Source organism: Drosophila tropicalis, unplaced genomic scaffold, assembly GCF_018151085.1.
Source record: "Drosophila tropicalis isolate 14030-0801.00 unplaced genomic scaffold, ASM1815108v1 contig_829, whole genome shotgun sequence".
Classification (NCBI taxonomy): domain Eukaryota; kingdom Metazoa; phylum Arthropoda; class Insecta; order Diptera; family Drosophilidae; genus Drosophila; species Drosophila tropicalis.
This window is the reverse complement of record NW_027173320.1, coordinates 110,577-126,712: the sequence shown is the minus strand read 5'-3', so window position 1 is coordinate 126,712 and position 16,136 is coordinate 110,577. Positions and strand designations below refer to the sequence as shown.

Sequence of the window (16,136 nt, the reverse complement as noted above, 5' to 3'; positions counted from 1 at the left end):
CCTCTTTCTTCTTGCGGCAACGATACAACGAGACAGGCGCACTAGCTGCGCAGCTCAAAATAAATCTTTTGCCATCGTGACTTATAATTATATTTTTCAGAAAATAAATTTACAACTCAGAAGTGGGATGACTACCCGAAAGGACACATATTTCGGTACAAGGCAGGCCACACGCTCCACATCCAAGGTGGCCGCCTCCACGCCCGCTGCTGGTACTGACTCCACTGCCATGTCCACTACGGTGCCTGCCGCTGCGGTGCCGGTTGCCATTGTGCCCGCTGCTGCTACGGACTCCACTGCCATGTCCACTACGGTACCTGCCGCTGCGGTGCCGGTTGCCATTGCGCCCTGCGCTGATGTCGTACCCACTGCAGTGCCGGCCGCTGCGGTACACGTGGGCGCCGTGCCAACCACCGCGGTACCCGCTGCCGCCGCTGCGGTTAAAGCCATGGGCAGCCCCTGATCAAGATTGCATTTCAGATATCCAAATAAAGGCGACACTAGCCACTTAATGTTATTATTTACCCCTTTTGTAAGCAATCGAGGTCGATTCCCTGTCAGGACGGCCGAGTTGTAAGATGTCAGTTATTTATGAATTCTGTTAAATGTTCACACATACATCGAAGTTAGTATTTTAAGCATCGATTGTTAGTAGTAAGTTAGTATTTTAAGTATCGATTGTTAGTATTAAGTAGCATATGGAATATATCGGTATGCGGCCTAAGGCCACACTAGAGAGTTCCTCTTTCTTCTTGCGGCAACGATACAACGAGACAGGCGCACTAGCTGCGCAGCTCAAAATAAATCTTTTGCCATCGTGACTTATAATTATATTTTTCAGAAAATAAATTTACAACTCAGAAGTGGGATGACTACCCGAAAGGACACATATTTCGGTACAAGGCAGGCCACACGCTCCACATCCAAGGTGGCCGCCTCCACGCCCGCTGCTGGTACTGACTCCACTGCCATGTCCACTACGGTGCCTGCCGCTGCGGTGCCGGTTGCCATTGTGCCCGCTGCTGCTACGGACTCCACTGCCATGTCCACTACGGTACCTGCCGCTGCGGTGCCGGTTGCCATTGCGCCCTCCGCTGATGTCGTACCCACTGCAGTGCCGGCCGCTGCGGTACACGTGGGCGCCGTGCCAACCACCGCGGTACCCGCTGCCGCCGCTGCGGTACACGTGGCCGCCGCAGCCACTGCTGTACCCGCTGCCGCCGCTGCTGTACCCGCCGCATCCACTGCTATACCCGCCGCCGCTGCACCCGCTGCCGCCGCATCCACTGCCGCACCCGCCGCATCCACTGCTGTACCCGCCGCCGCTGCACCCGCTGCCGCCGCATCCACTGCTGCACCCGCTGCCGCCGCATCCACTGCTGCACCCGCCGCATCCACTGCTGTACCCGTCGCCGTATCCACTGCTGTACCCGCCGCATCCACTGCTGTACCCGCTGCCGGCTTACTAGCTGCTGTGCCCGCCGTTGCCGCACCCATCTCTGCTGTGCCCGCCTCTATCACACCGGCTGCGTCCGCCTACCCCAGTCTGGACGAGCAACTGACGACGCTACGGAAACAACATGAGTTGCTACAGTTGCAACAGCAGATCCTCAAGCTGCAGCAGAACATGGATGAAGTCCAAGCACCAAGGCAGCAAGTCAGTGACTTGAGTGTGATCGAGAGCATGGTGGCCCGATTCTCAGCGGATACTGCATACGGTGTAAAAAAATGGTTGAACGATCTGGAGGACGCGTTTGAAATCCTGCAGTTGAATGATCGCCTACGTTTGATTGCATGCTGGAAGGGACGGAGGCGGTATTGCTGCGCACGGTATCGGTGCACAGCTATGAAGAACTTAAACAATCCTCCTCTCGCGCAATGTGGAAGAAGTGTACAACGCTCTGCGGAGCCGGCGCATAAAGGCAGGCGAAGGATGTTTGAGATTCGCAATCGAGATGAAGGAGATTGCCATGAATGCTCCGATTCCGGAGAACGAGTTGGTCGACATGATTATCGATGGACTGCGGGACAATTCTACTCGAGTCGGCATGCTGTACTCAGCTCGCACGGTGGCCGAACTGAAGCCCCTACTGGAACGCTACGAGCGCTTCCGTATGCAGGCGGCTGCCTCCAAGCAAAGTCTCAGTGTGAAGGTGCAGCCAACAACAACTGCCTCGTCGCCTTGTAACAAATCCTCAGGCACTGCTATAAGTGAGACCAGATGTTACAACTGCTCGGGATGGGTGCATTATAAAAGCCAATGCCCGAAGCCGATCAGACCGCCGAACTCCTGCTTCAAGTGTGGCATAGTGGGCCACATCTATAAGAACTGCCTGTCTCGGATGGAAACTGCCGCCGCCGCTCCTGATGATGTGGGAGATAGATTAAAACATCTACAACTGGTGAGTGTTGCTTTTGTTTGTGATGAAGTGCACGATAGGAAATTTATAAATATGTTTTCCCTTCTTGACTCGGGCAGTCCGAAGAGTTTTATCCGTGAATCTGAAGTCCCCCCCAACTGCCGTCTAAGTCCAAGTAGATTGAACTGATGTGGTTTAGGAAATAGGCAACTTTGGTCTTTAGGCCAAGTCCAGCGTAGTGTTCACCTCCGCAGTGCGGAGACCATACATACGTTTGAAGTTTTGCCGAACAAAGCAACCGAACTGCCGATGATTATGGGCAGAGATCTCCTGTATAAAATTAATATTAGACTTTATAAACTGAAAGAAATGAAATATGAAAAAGAATCTATGTTACTTATGAATAAACCGACTGAATGTAGAAATATGAAACTCACTGATGTTCTGAAGTCCTTTGACATATTAAGGAAAGAGATAGTGATACTGCCGTATGATAGGAATGAGATTGTATCTGCCGAATTGTTGTCTGATTCTCCCCTTCCGAAAACTTCTGTACCTCCGGAAACACTGGATGATGCACTTCTAGCTATAAATGCTATTGAGGTCCCTGCTGTCAATGAGTTAGAGTTTGATATAGAGCCCACTTTACGGGAAGAGCAAGCCGCACACTTAAGGTCTATTATTTCCACTGCATATGTACAGGTTGCCCCTGAGTTAGTTGAGCCCGTGAACTATGAGATGAAAATAGAACTGACTACCCAAACTCCGATTTTCTGCCGTCCCCGCCGTCTGTCACACCACGAACGCATCGAGGTGCGTGAGATCTGTGACGATCTCTTGAAAGCTGGCATTATTCGCCACAGTAGTTCGCCTTGCGCTGCCGCGATTGTCCCTGTACGTAAAAAAAACAATACCATGAGAAAGTGTGTAGATTATCGGCAGTTGAACAAAATTACGGTTCGAGATCATTTTCCGATTCCTCTGTTAGATGATTGTATCGAACACCTGGGTGGTAGATCGTTCTTCACCGTCTTGGACTCAATCAAATATACTGCCTTCGTAACCCCTGACGGTCAGTTTGAATATGTACGCATGCCCTTCGGACTTTGTAATGGCCCTTCCGTGTTCGCTAGATTCGTTTATTCTGTCCTTAAGAAATTCATAAACCAAGGTCAACTGGTGATATATATGGACGATATACTAGTAGCATCGCATGACTTTGAAACCCATCTCGAAATACTGACGGAAATACTGAATACGTTAAGGGTGAACGGGCTATGCCTAAAGCTTACCAAATGCCGTTTTGCGTATAGGGAATTGGAGTACTTGGGCTACTTGGACAATTCTGGCGGTATAACGCCTAAACCAGCTCATCTTCAGGCGATAGGAGACTGGCCCATACCAAGGAATAGCAAGGAATTAGAGCGCTGCTTAGGTTTATTCTCATACTTCCGCCGGCTTGTACTTGGTTTCGCCAAGACTTCGTATCTGATGTCCCGATTGTTAAGAAAATATACCCCTTACGTCTTCTCCGAGGAATGCCTCGAATCCTTCCGAACTCTGAAGTCGAAACTGATGGAATCACCCGTGTTATCTATCTATAACACGAAGTCTGAAACGGAGTTACACTGTGACGCTAGCTTAACTGGTTTCGGAGCAGTGCTCCTCCAGAAACAAACCGACGGTAAATTGCACCCAGTGTTCTACTTCTCTAAGTTAGCCTCCGCTGCCGAATCGAAACTACACAGTTATGATGGTGGGCATTCCGCGAAAATTGATCGCTGGGCCCTGCTGTTAGAAAATTACAACTACACAATTGTACACCGCTCGGGGGTTAGCATGCCCCATGCCGATTCTTTAAGTAGAATAGAAACCGCCGCATACGTTGACGATATAAACCTTGACTTCCAACTGCAGTTAACCCATAACCGTGACCCCGATATTGTTAAACTCCGAGATGATATAGAAAAACATGAAATAGCATCTGTCCCCGACGAGTGTTCCCCAACTTTATGTCCCTTCCGAAATGATAAATCATGTCATACGAATAGTGCATGAAAAGCTTGGCCATTTGGCCGCTGAGAAGTGTTGTGCACAAATCAAGAAGTACTACTGGTTTCCGTGTATGAAGTCTTACGTCAACAATTATATTAAAAACTGCCTCAAGTGTATTTATTATTCCGCTTCCGCTCAAGACAACCGCATCACGCTACACAGTATTCCGAAAGTGCCCCTGCCGTTTGATACTATTCATATTGATCATCTAGGTCACCTTCCGTCCATACGCTCTAAGAAAAAATATCTTCTAGTTGTCATTGACGCTTTCACTAAATTTGTGAAGCTGTACCCTGCAGCCACTACTAATTCGCGTGAAGTATGTCAGACGTTAAAATCTCAGTATTTCGCGAATTACAGCAGAACCCGACGAATTATCAGTGACCGCGGTACCTGCTTTACTTCTTCCGAGTTCGCAAAATTTCTAAGGGCCAACAATATAATTCATGAGCAGAATGCCACTGCCTCACCCCGGGCCAACGGCCAAGTCGAGCGGGTTAACCGTGTCTTGGGCCCTATGCTAGGTAAATTGACGGAACCTGTGGACCACGCGGATTGGGTCTAACAACTGCCGAACATAGAGTTTGCATTGAATAACTCCGTCCATTCCACAACGAAATTTGCCGCTTCCGTACTCCTATTCGGGGTGGAACAACGAGGCGTTGTAGTAGATGAACTAACCGAACGGTTAAGTGAGAGGACGGCGGAAGTCGATGCCTCAGAGGTAGACGTCCGGAGCTTGGCCTTCCGTAACATTGTCGAGTCTTAAGAATATACTGCTGAATATTATGCAAAGCATCACCCCCTGCCGTTAGTTTTGAGGAAGGGGATTTCGTAGTTATTAAGAATGTAGATACTTCGGCAGGTACAAACAAAAAACTTATCAGACGGTGTCGTGGCCCATACGTTGTTCACAAAAAACTTCCGAATGACCGATATGTAATCCGGGATGTGGAGGGCTTCCAGATCACCCAACTGCCGTATGACGGGGTACTAGAAGCCTACAAATTAAAGCCATGGGCAGCCCCTGATCAAGATTGCACTTCAGATATCCAAACAAAGGCGACACTAGCCACTTAATGTTATTATTTACCCCTTTTGTAAGCAATCGAGGTCGATTCCTTGTCAGGACGGCCGAGTTGTAAGATGTCAGTATATCGGTATGCGGCCTAAGGCCACACTAGAGAGTTCCTCTTTCTTCTTGGGGCAACGATACAACGAGACAGGCGCACTAGCTGCGCAGCTCAAAATAAATCTTTTGCCATCGTGACTTATAATTATATTTTTCAGAAAATAAATTTACAACTCAGAAGTGGGATGACTACCCGAAAGGACACATATTTCGGTACAAGGCAGGCCACACGCTCCACATCCAAGGTGGCCGCCTTCACGCCCGCTGCTGGTACTGACTCCACTGCCATGTCCACTACGGTACCTGCCGCTGCGGAGCAGGTTGCCATTGCTGCCGCCGCATCCACTGCTGCACCCGCCGCCGCTGCACCCGCCGCATCCACTGCTGTACCCGTCGCCGTATCCACTGCTGTACCCGCCGCATCCACTGCTGTACCCACCGCATGGTATCGGTGCAGAGCTATGAAGAACTTAAACAATCCTCCTCCGAGAGTTTGGACGCTCGCGCAGTGTGGAAGAAGTGTACAACGCTCTGCGGAGCCGGCGCATAAAGGCAGGCGAAGGATGTTTGAGATTCGCAGTCGAGATGAAGGAGATTGCCATGAATGCTCCGATTCCGGAGAACGAGTTGGTCGACATGATTATCGATGGACTGCGGGACAATTCTACTCGAGTCGGCATGCTGTACTCAGCTCGCACGGTGGCCGAACTGAAGCCCCTACTGGAACGCTACGAGCGCTTCCGTATGCAGGCGGCTGCCTCCAAGCAAAGTTTCAGTGTGAAGGTGCAGCCAACAACAACTGCCTCGTCGCCTGGTAACAAATCCTCAGGCACTGCTATAAGTGAGACCAGATGTTTCAACTGCTCGGGATGGGTGCATTATAAAAGCCAATGCCCGAAGCCGATCAGACCGCCGAACTCCTGCTTCAAGTGTGGCATAGTGGGCCACATCTATAAGAACTGCCTGTCTCGGATGGAAACTGCCGCCGCCGCTCCTGATGATGTGGGAGATAGATTAAAACATCTACAACTGGTGAGTGTTGCTTTTGTTTGTGATGAAGTGCACGATAGGAAATTTATAAATATGTTTTCCCTTCTCGACTCGGGCAGTCCGAAGAGTTTTATCCGTGAATCTGAAGTCCCCCCCCAACTGCCGTCTAAGTCCAAGTAGATCGAACTGATGTGGTTTAGGAAATAGCCAACTTTGGTCTTTAGGCCAAGTCCAGTGTAGTGTTCACCTCCGCAGTGCGGAGACCATACATACGTTTAAAGTTTTGCCGAACAAAGCAACCGAACTGCCGATGATTATGGGCAGATATCTCCTGTATAAAATTAATATTAGACTTTATAAACTGAAAGAAATGAAATATGAAAAAGAATCTATGTTACTTATGAATAAACCGACTGAATGTAGAAATATGAAACTCACTGATGTTCTGAAGTCCTTTGACATATTTAGGAAAGAGATAGTGATACTGCCGTATGATAGGAATGAGATTGTATCTGCCGAATTGTTGTCTGATTCTCCCCTTCCGAAAACTTCTGTACCTCCGGAAAAACTGGATGATGCACTTCTGGCTATAAATGCTATTGAGGTCCCTGCTGTCAATGATTTAGAGTTTGATATAGAGCCCACTTTACGGGAAGAGCAAGCCGCACACTTAAGGTCTATTATTTCCACTGCATATGTACAGGTTGCCCCTGAGTTAGTTGAGCCCGTGAACTATGAGATGAAAATAGAACTGACTACCCAAACTCCGATTTTCTGCCGTCCCCGCCGTCTGTCACACCACGAACGCATCGAGGTGCGTGAGATCTGTGACGATCTCTTGAAAGCTGGCATTATTCGCCACAGTAGTTCGCCTTGCGCTGCCGCGATTGTCCCTGTACGTAAAAAAGACAAAACCATGAGAAAGTGTGTAGATTATCGGCAGTTGAACAAAATTACGGTTCGAGATCATTTTCCGATTCCTCTGTTAGATGATTGTATCGAACACCTGGGTGGTAGATCGTTCTTCACCGTCTTGGACTCAATCAAATATACTGCCTTCGTAACCCCTGACGGTCAGTTTGAATATGTACGCATGCCCTTCGGACTTTGTAATGGCCCTTCCGTGTTCGCTAGATTCGTTTATTCTGTCCTTAAGAAATTCATAAACCAAGGTCAACTGGTGATATATATGGACGATATACTAGAAGCATCGCATGACTTTGAAACCCATCTCGAAATACTGACGGAAATACTGAATACGTAAAGGGTGAACGGGCTATGCCTAAAGCTTACCAAATGCCGTTTTGCGTATAGGGAATTGGAGTACTTGGGCTACTTGGCCAATTCTGGCGGTATCACGCCTAATCCAGCTCATCTTCAGGCGATAGGAGACTTGCCCATACCAAGGAATAGCAAGGAATTAGAGCGCTGCTTAGGTTTATTCTCATACTTCCGCCGGCTTGTACTTGGTTTCGCCAAGACTGCGTATCTGATGTCCCGATTGTTAAGAAAATATACCCCTTACGTCTTCTCCGAGGAATGCCTCGAATCCTTCCGAACTCTGAAGTCGAAACTGATGGAATCACCCGTGTTATCTATCTATAACACGAAGTCTGAAACGGAGTTACACTGTGACGCTAGCTTAACTGGTTTCGGAGCAGTGCTCCTCCAGAAACAAACCGACGGTAAATTGCACCCAGTGTTCTACTTCTCTAAGTTAGCCTCCGCTGCCGAATCGAAACTACACAGTTATGATGGTGGGCATTCCGCGAAAATTGATCGCTGGGCCCTGCTGTTAGAAAATTACAACTACACAATTGTACACCGCTCGGGGGTTAGCATGCCCCATGCCGATTCTTTAAGTAGAATAGAAACCGCCGCATACGTTGACGATATAAACCTTGACTTCCAACTGCAGTTAACCCATAACCGTGACCCCGATATTGTTAAACTCCGAGATGATATAGAAAAACATGAAATAGCATCTGTCCCCGACGAGTGTTCCCCAACTTTATGTCCCTTCCGAAATGATAAATCATGTCATACGAATAGTGCATGAAAAGCTTGGCCATTTGGCCGCTGAGAAGTGTTGTGCACAAATCAAGAAGTACTACTGGTTTCCGTGTATGAAGTCTTACGTCAACAATTATATTAAAAACTGCCTCAGGTGTATTTATTATTCCGCTTCCGCTCAAGACAACCGCATCACGCTACACAGTATTCCGAAAGTGCCCCTGCCGTTTGATACTATTCATATTGATCATCTAGGTCACCTTCCGTCCATACGCTCTAAGAAAAAATATCTTCTAGTTGTCATTGACGCTTTCACTAAATTTGTGAAGCTGTACCCTGCAGCCACTACTAATTCGCGTGAAGTATGTTAGACGTTAAAATCTCAGTATTTCGCGAATTACAGCAGAACCCGACGAATTATCAGTGACCGCGGTACCTGCTTTACTTCTTCCGAGTTCGCAGAATTTCTAAGGGCCAACAATATAATTCATGTGCAGAATGCCACTGCCTCACCCCGGGCCAACGGCCAAGTCGAGCGGGTTAACCGTGTCTTGGGCCCTATGCTAGGTAAATTGACGGAACCTGTGGACCACGCGGATTGGGTCTAACAACTGCCGAACATAGAGTTTGCATTGAATAACTCCGTCCATTCCACAACGAAATTTGCCGCTTCCGTACTCCTATTCGGGGTGGAACAACGAGGTGTTGTAGTAGATGAACTAACCGAACGGTTGGGTGAGAGGACGGCGGAAGTCGATGCCTCAGAGGTAGACGTCCGGAGCTTGGCCTTCCGTAACATTGTCAAGTCTTAAGAATATACTGCTGAATATTATGCAAAGCATCACCCCCCTGCCGTTAGTTTTGAGGAAGGGGATTTCGTAGTTATTAAGAATGTAGATACTTCGGCAGGTACAAACAAAAAACTTATCAGACGGTGTCGTGGCCCATACGTTGTTCACAAAAAACTTCCGAATGAACGATATGTAGTCCGGGATGTGGAGGGCTTCCAGATCACCCAACTGCCGTATGACGGGGTACTAGAAGCCTCCAAATTAAAGCCATGGGCAGCCCCTGATCAAGATTGCATTTCAGATATCCAAACAAAGGCGACACTATCCACTTAATGTTATTATTTACCCCTTTTGTAAGCAATCGAGGTCGATTCCTTGTCAGGACGGCCGAGTTGTAAGATGTCAGTTATTTATGAATTCTGTTAAATGTTCACACATATATCGAAGTTAGTATTTTAAGCATCGATTGTTAGTAGTAAGTTAGTATTTTAAGTATCGATTGTTAGTATTAAGTTGCATATGGAAAATATCGGTATGCGGCCTAAGGCCACACTAGAGAGTTCCTCTTTCTTCTTGCGGCAACGATACAACGAGACAGGCGCACTAGCTGCGCAGCTCAAAATAAATCTTTTGCCATAGTGATTTATAATTACATTTTTCAGAAAATAAATTTACAACTCAGAAGTGGGATGACTACCCGAAAGGACACATATTTCGGTACAAGGCAGGCCACACGCTCCACATCCAAGGTGGCCGCCTCCACGCCCGCTGCTGGTACTGACTCCACTGCCATGTCCACTACGGTGCCTGCCACTGCGGTGCCGGTTGCCATTGCGCCCGCCGCTGATGTCGTACCCACTGCAGTGCCGGCCGCTGCGGTACACGTAGCCGCCGCAGCCACTGCTGTACCCGTCGCATCCACTGCTGTACCCGCCGCATCATCCTGTACCCGCCGCCGCTGCACCCGCTACCGCCGCATCCAATGCTCTACCCGCTGCCGCCTTACTAGCTGCTGTGCCCGCCTCTATCACACCGGCTGCGTCCGCCTACCCCAGTCTGGACGAGCAACTGACGACGCTACGGAAACAACATGAGTTGCTACAGTTGCAACAGCAGATCCTCAAGCTGCAGCAAGACAGCAAGTCAGTGACTTGAGTGTGATCGAGAGCATGGTGGCCCGATTCTCAGCGGATACTGCATACGATGTAAAAAAAATGGTTGAACGATCTGGAGGACGCGTTTGAAATCCTGCAGTTGAATGATCGCCTACGTTTGATTGCATGCTGGAAGGGACGGCGGCGGTATTGCTGCGCACGGTATCGGTGCACAGCTATGAAGAACTTAAACAATCCTCCTCCGAGAGTGTGGACGCTCGCGCAGTGTGGAAGAAGTGTACAACGCTCTGCGGAGCCGGCGCATAAAGGCAGGCGAAGGATGTTTGAGATTCGCAGTCGAGATGAAGGAGATTGCCATGAATGCTCCGATTCCGGAGAACGAGTTGGTCGACATGATTATCGATGGACTGCGGGACAATTCTACTCGAGTCGGCATGCTGTACTCAGCTCGCACGGTGGCCGAACTGAAGCCCCTACTGGAACGCTACGAGCGCTTCCGTATGCAGGCGGCTGCCTCCAAGCAAAGTTTCAGTGTGAAGGTGCAGCCAACAACAACTGCCTCGTCGCCTGGTAACAAATCCTCAGGCACTGTTATAAGTGAGACCAGATGTTTCAACTGCTCGGGATGGGTGCATTATAAAAGCCAATGCCCGAAGCCGATCAGACCGCCGAACTCCTGCTTTAAGTGTGGCATAGTGGGCCACATCTATAAGAACTGCCCGTCTCGGATGGAAACTGCCACCGCCACCACTGCCGCCACTACTGCCGCCACCACTGCCGCCGCCGCTCCTGATGATGTGGGAGATAGATTAAAACATCTACAACTGGTGAGTGTTGCTTTTGTTTGTGATGAAGTGCACGATAGGAAATTTATAAATATGTTTTCCCTTCTCGACTTGGGCAGTCCGAAGAGGTTTATCCGTGAATCTGAAGTCCCCCCCCAACTGCCGTCTAAGTCCAAGTAGATTGAACTGATGTGGTTTAGGAAATAGGCAACTGTGGTCTTTAGGCCAAGTCCAGTGTAGTGTTCACCTCCGCAGTGCGGAGACCATACATACGTTTGAAGTTTTGCCGAACAAAGCAACCGAACTGCCGATGATTATGGGCAGAGATCTCCTGTATAAAATTAATATTAGACTTTATAAACTGAAAGAAATGAAATATGAAAAAGAATCTATGTTACTTATGAATAAACCGACTGAATGTAGAAATATGAAACTCACTGATGTTCTGAAGTCCTTTGACATATTTAGGAAAGAGATAGTGATACTGCCGTATGATAGGAATGAGATTGTATCTGCCGAATTGTTGTCTGATTCTCCCCTTCCGAAAACTTCTGTACCTCCGGAAACACTGGATGATGCACTTCTGGCTATAAATGCTATTGAGGTCCCTGCTGTCAATGATTTAGAGTTTGATATAGAGCCCACTTTACGGGAAGAGCAAGCCGCACACTTAAGGTCTATTATTTCCACTGGATATGTACAGGTTGCCCCTGAGTTAGTTGAGCCCGTGAACTATGAGATGAAAATTGAACTGACTACCCAAACTCCGATTTTCTGCCGTCCCCGCCGTCTGTCACACCATGAACGCATCGAGGTGCGTGAGATCTGTGACGATCTCTTGAAAGCTGGCATTATCCGCCACAGTAGTTCGCCTTGCGCTGCCGCGATTGTCCCTGTACGTAAAAAAGACAATACCATGAGAAAGTGTGTAGATTATCGGCAGTTGAACAAAATTACGGTTCGAGATAATTTTCCGATTCCTCTGTTAGATGATTGTATCGAACACCTGGGTGGTAGATCGTTCTTCACCGTCTTGGACTCAATCAAATATACTGCCTTCGTAACCCCTGACGGTCAGTTTGAATATGTACGCATGCCCTTCGGACTTTGTAATGGCCCTTCCGTGTTCGCTAGATTCGTTTATTCTGTCCTTAAGAAATTCATAAACCAAGGTCAACTGGTGATATATATGGACGATATACTAGTAGCATCGCATGACTTTGAAACCCATCTCGAAATACTGACGGAAATACTGAATACGTTAAGGGTGAACGGGCTATGCCTAAAGCTTACCAAATGCCGTTTTGCGTATAGGGAATTGGAGTACTTGGGCTACTTGGACAATTCTGGCGGTATCACGCCTAAACCAGCTCATCTTCAGGCGATAGGAGACTGGCCCATACCAAGGAATAGCAAGGAATTAGAGCGCTGCTTAGGTTTATTCTCATACTTCCGCCGGCTTGTACTTGGTTTCGCCAAGACTGCGTATCTGATGTCCCGATTGTTAAGAAAAAATACCCCTTACGTCTTCTCCGAGGAATGCCTCGAATCCTTCCGAACTCTGAAGTCGAAACTGATGGAATCACCCGTGTTATCTATCTATAACACGAAGTCTGAAACGGAGTTACACTGTGACGCTAGCTTAACTGGTTTCGGAGCAGTGCTCCTCCAGAAACAAACCGACGGTAAATTGCACCCAGTGTTCTACTTCTCTAAGTTAGCCTCCGCTGCCGAATCGAAACTACACAGTTATGATGGTGGGCATTCCGCGAAAATTGATCGCTGGGCCCTGCTGTTAGAAAATTACAACTACACAATTGTACACCGTTCGGGGGTTAGCATGCCCCATGCCGATGCTTTAAGTAGAATAGAAACCGCCGCATACGTTGACGTTATAAACCTTGACTTCCAACTGCAGTTAACCCATAACCGTGACCCCGATATTGCTAAACTCCGAGATGATTTAGAAAAACATGAAATAGCATCTGTCCCCGACGAGTGTTCCCCAACTTTATGTCCCTTCCGAAATGATAAATCATGTCATACGAATAGTGCATGAAAAGCTTGGCCATATGGCCGCTGAGAAGTGTTGTGCACAAATCAAGAAGTACTACTGGTTTCCGTGTATGAAGTCTAACGTCAACAATTATATTAAAAACTGCATCAAGTGTATTTATTATTCCGCTTCCGCTTAAGACAACCGCATCACGCTACACAGTATTCCGAAAGTGCCCCTGCCGTTTGATACCAATCATATTGATCATCTAGGTCCCCTTCCGTCCATACGCTCTAAGAAAAAATATCTTCTAGTTGTCATTGACGCTTTCACTAAATTTGTGAAGCTGTACCCTGCAGCCACTACTAATTCGCGTGAAGTATGTCAGACGTTAAAATCTCAGTATTTCGCGAATTACAGCAGAACCCGACGAATTATCAGTGACCGCGGTACCTGCTTTACTTCTTCCGAGTTCGCAAAATTTCTAAGGGCCAACAATATAATTCATGAGCAGAATGCCACTGCCTCACCCCGGGCCAACGGCCAAGTCGAGCGGGTTAACCGTGTCTTGGGCCCTATGCTAGGTAAATTGACGGAACCTGTGGACCACGCGGATTGGGTCTAACAACTGCCGAACATAGAGTTTGCATTGAATAACTCCGTCCATTCCACAACGAAATTTGCCGCTTCCGTACTCCTATTCGGGGTGGAACAACGAGGCGTTGTAGTAGATGAACTAACCGAACGGTTAAGTGAGAGGACGGCGGAAGTCGATGCCTCAGAGGTAGACGTCCGGAGCTTGGCCTTCCGTAACATTGTCGAGTCTTAAGAATATACTGCTGAATATTATGCAAAGCATCACCCCCTGCCGTTAGTTTTGAGGAAGGGGATTTCGTAGTTATTAAGAATGTAGATACTTCGGCAGGTACAAACAAAAAACTTATCAGACGGTGTCGTGGCCCATACGTTGTTCACAAAAAACTTCCGAATGACCGATATGTAATCCGGGATGTGGAGGGCTTCCAGATCACCCAACTGCCGTATGACGGGGTACTAGAAGCCTACAAATTAAAGCCATGGGCAGCCCCTGATCAAGATTGCACTTCAGATATCCAAACAAAGGCGACACTAGCCACTTAATGTTATTATTTACCCCTTTTGTAAGCAATCGAGGTCGATTCCTTGTCAGGACGGCCGAGTTGTAAGATGTCAGTATATCGGTATGCGGCCTAAGGCCACACTAGAGAGTTCCTCTTTCTTCTTGGGGCAACGATACAACGAGACAGGCGCACTAGCTGCGCAGCTCAAAATAAATCTTTTGCCATCGTGACTTATAATTATATTTTTCAGAAAATAAATTTACAACTCAGAAGTGGGATGACTACCCGAAAGGACACATATTTCGGTACAAGGCAGGCCACACGCTCCACATCCAAGGTGGCCGCCTTCACGCCCGCTGCTGGTACTGACTCCACTGCCATGTCCACTACGGTACCTGCCGCTGCGGAGCAGGTTGCCATTGCTGCCGCCGCATCCACTGCTGCACCCGCCGCCGCTGCACCCGCCGCATCCACTGCTGTACCCGTCGCCGTATCCACTGCTGTACCCGCCGCATCCACTGCTGTACCCACCGCATGGTATCGGTGCAGAGCTATGAAGAACTTAAACAATCCTCCTCCGAGAGTTTGGACGCTCGCGCAGTGTGGAAGAAGTGTACAACGCTCTGCGGAGCCGGCGCATAAAGGCAGGCGAAGGATGTTTGAGATTCGCAGTCGAGATGAAGGAGATTGCCATGAATGCTCCGATTCCGGAGAACGAGTTGGTCGACATGATTATCGATGGACTGCGGGACAATTCTACTCGAGTCGGCATGCTGTACTCAGCTCGCACGGTGGCCGAACTGAAGCCCCTACTGGAACGCTACGAGCGCTTCCGTATGCAGGCGGCTGCCTCCAAGCAAAGTTTCAGTGTGAAGGTGCAGCCAACAACAACTGCCTCGTCGCCTGGTAACAAATCCTCAGGCACTGCTATAAGTGAGACCAGATGTTTCAACTGCTCGGGATGGGTGCATTATAAAAGCCAATGCCCGAAGCCGATCAGACCGCCGAACTCCTGCTTCAAGTGTGGCATAGTGGGCCACATCTATAAGAACTGCCTGTCTCGGATGGAAACTGCCGCCGCCGCTCCTGATGATGTGGGAGATAGATTAAAACATCTACAACTGGTGAGTGTTGCTTTTGTTTGTGATGAAGTGCACGATAGGAAATTTATAAATATGTTTTCCCTTCTCGACTCGGGCAGTCCGAAGAGTTTTATCCGTGAATCTGAAGTCCCCCCCCAACTGCCGTCTAAGTCCAAGTAGATCGAACTGATGTGGTTTAGGAAATAGCCAACTTTGGTCTTTAGGCCAAGTCCAGTGTAGTGTTCACCTCCGCAGTGCGGAGACCATACATACGTTTAAAGTTTTGCCGAACAAAGCAACCGAACTGCCGATGATTATGGGCAGATATCTCCTGTATAAAATTAATATTAGACTTTATAAACTGAAAGAAATGAAATATGAAAAAGAATCTATGTTACTTATGAATAAACCGACTGAATGTAGAAATATGAAACTCACTGATGTTCTGAAGTCCTTTGACATATTTAGGAAAGAGATAGTGATACTGCCGTATGATAGGAATGAGATTGTATCTGCCGAATTGTTGTCTGATTCTCCCCTTCCGAAAACTTCTGTACCTCCGGAAAAACTGGATGATGCACTTCTGGCTATAAATGCTATTGAGGTCCCTGCTGTCAATGATTTAGAGTTTGATATAGAGCCCACTTTACGGGAAGAGCAAGCCGCACACTTAAGGTCTATTATTTCCACTGCATATGTACAGGTTGCCCCTGAGTT

The 16,136-nt window shown here is 48.0% G+C and overlaps 1 protein-coding gene across 1 annotated transcript; it reads left to right on the top strand.

Annotated features, from left to right (window-relative positions):
• The first annotated feature begins 868 nt into the window (after positions 1–868).
• LOC137580175 (ice-structuring glycoprotein-like) lies at positions 869–10,496 on the top strand. The gene is made up of 7 exons (XM_068294095.1): positions 869–1,228; positions 1,595–1,784; positions 1,888–2,402; positions 5,772–5,992; positions 6,057–6,579; positions 10,004–10,144; positions 10,230–10,496. Exons 1-7 carry the CDS (start codon positions 869–871, stop codon positions 10,494–10,496), a joined length of 2,217 nt encoding a protein of 738 aa, XP_068150196.1.
• Positions 10,497–16,136: the final 5,640 nt, after the last annotated feature.

Excerpts from the sequence above, each read along its gene's own strand:
- LOC137580175 (XM_068294095.1), top strand. The coding sequence starts at position 869 with ATGACTACCCGAAAGGACACATATTTCGGTACAAGGCAGGCCACACGC. Across the intron at positions 1,229-1,594 it reads TACCCGCTGCCGCCGCTGCT|TTGCAACAGCAGATCCTCAA; the intron begins GTACCCGCCGCA and ends GAGTTGCTACAG. Across the intron at positions 2,403-5,771 it reads GATTAAAACATCTACAACTG|GCCACACGCTCCACATCCAA; the intron begins GTGAGTGTTGCT and ends GGTACAAGGCAG.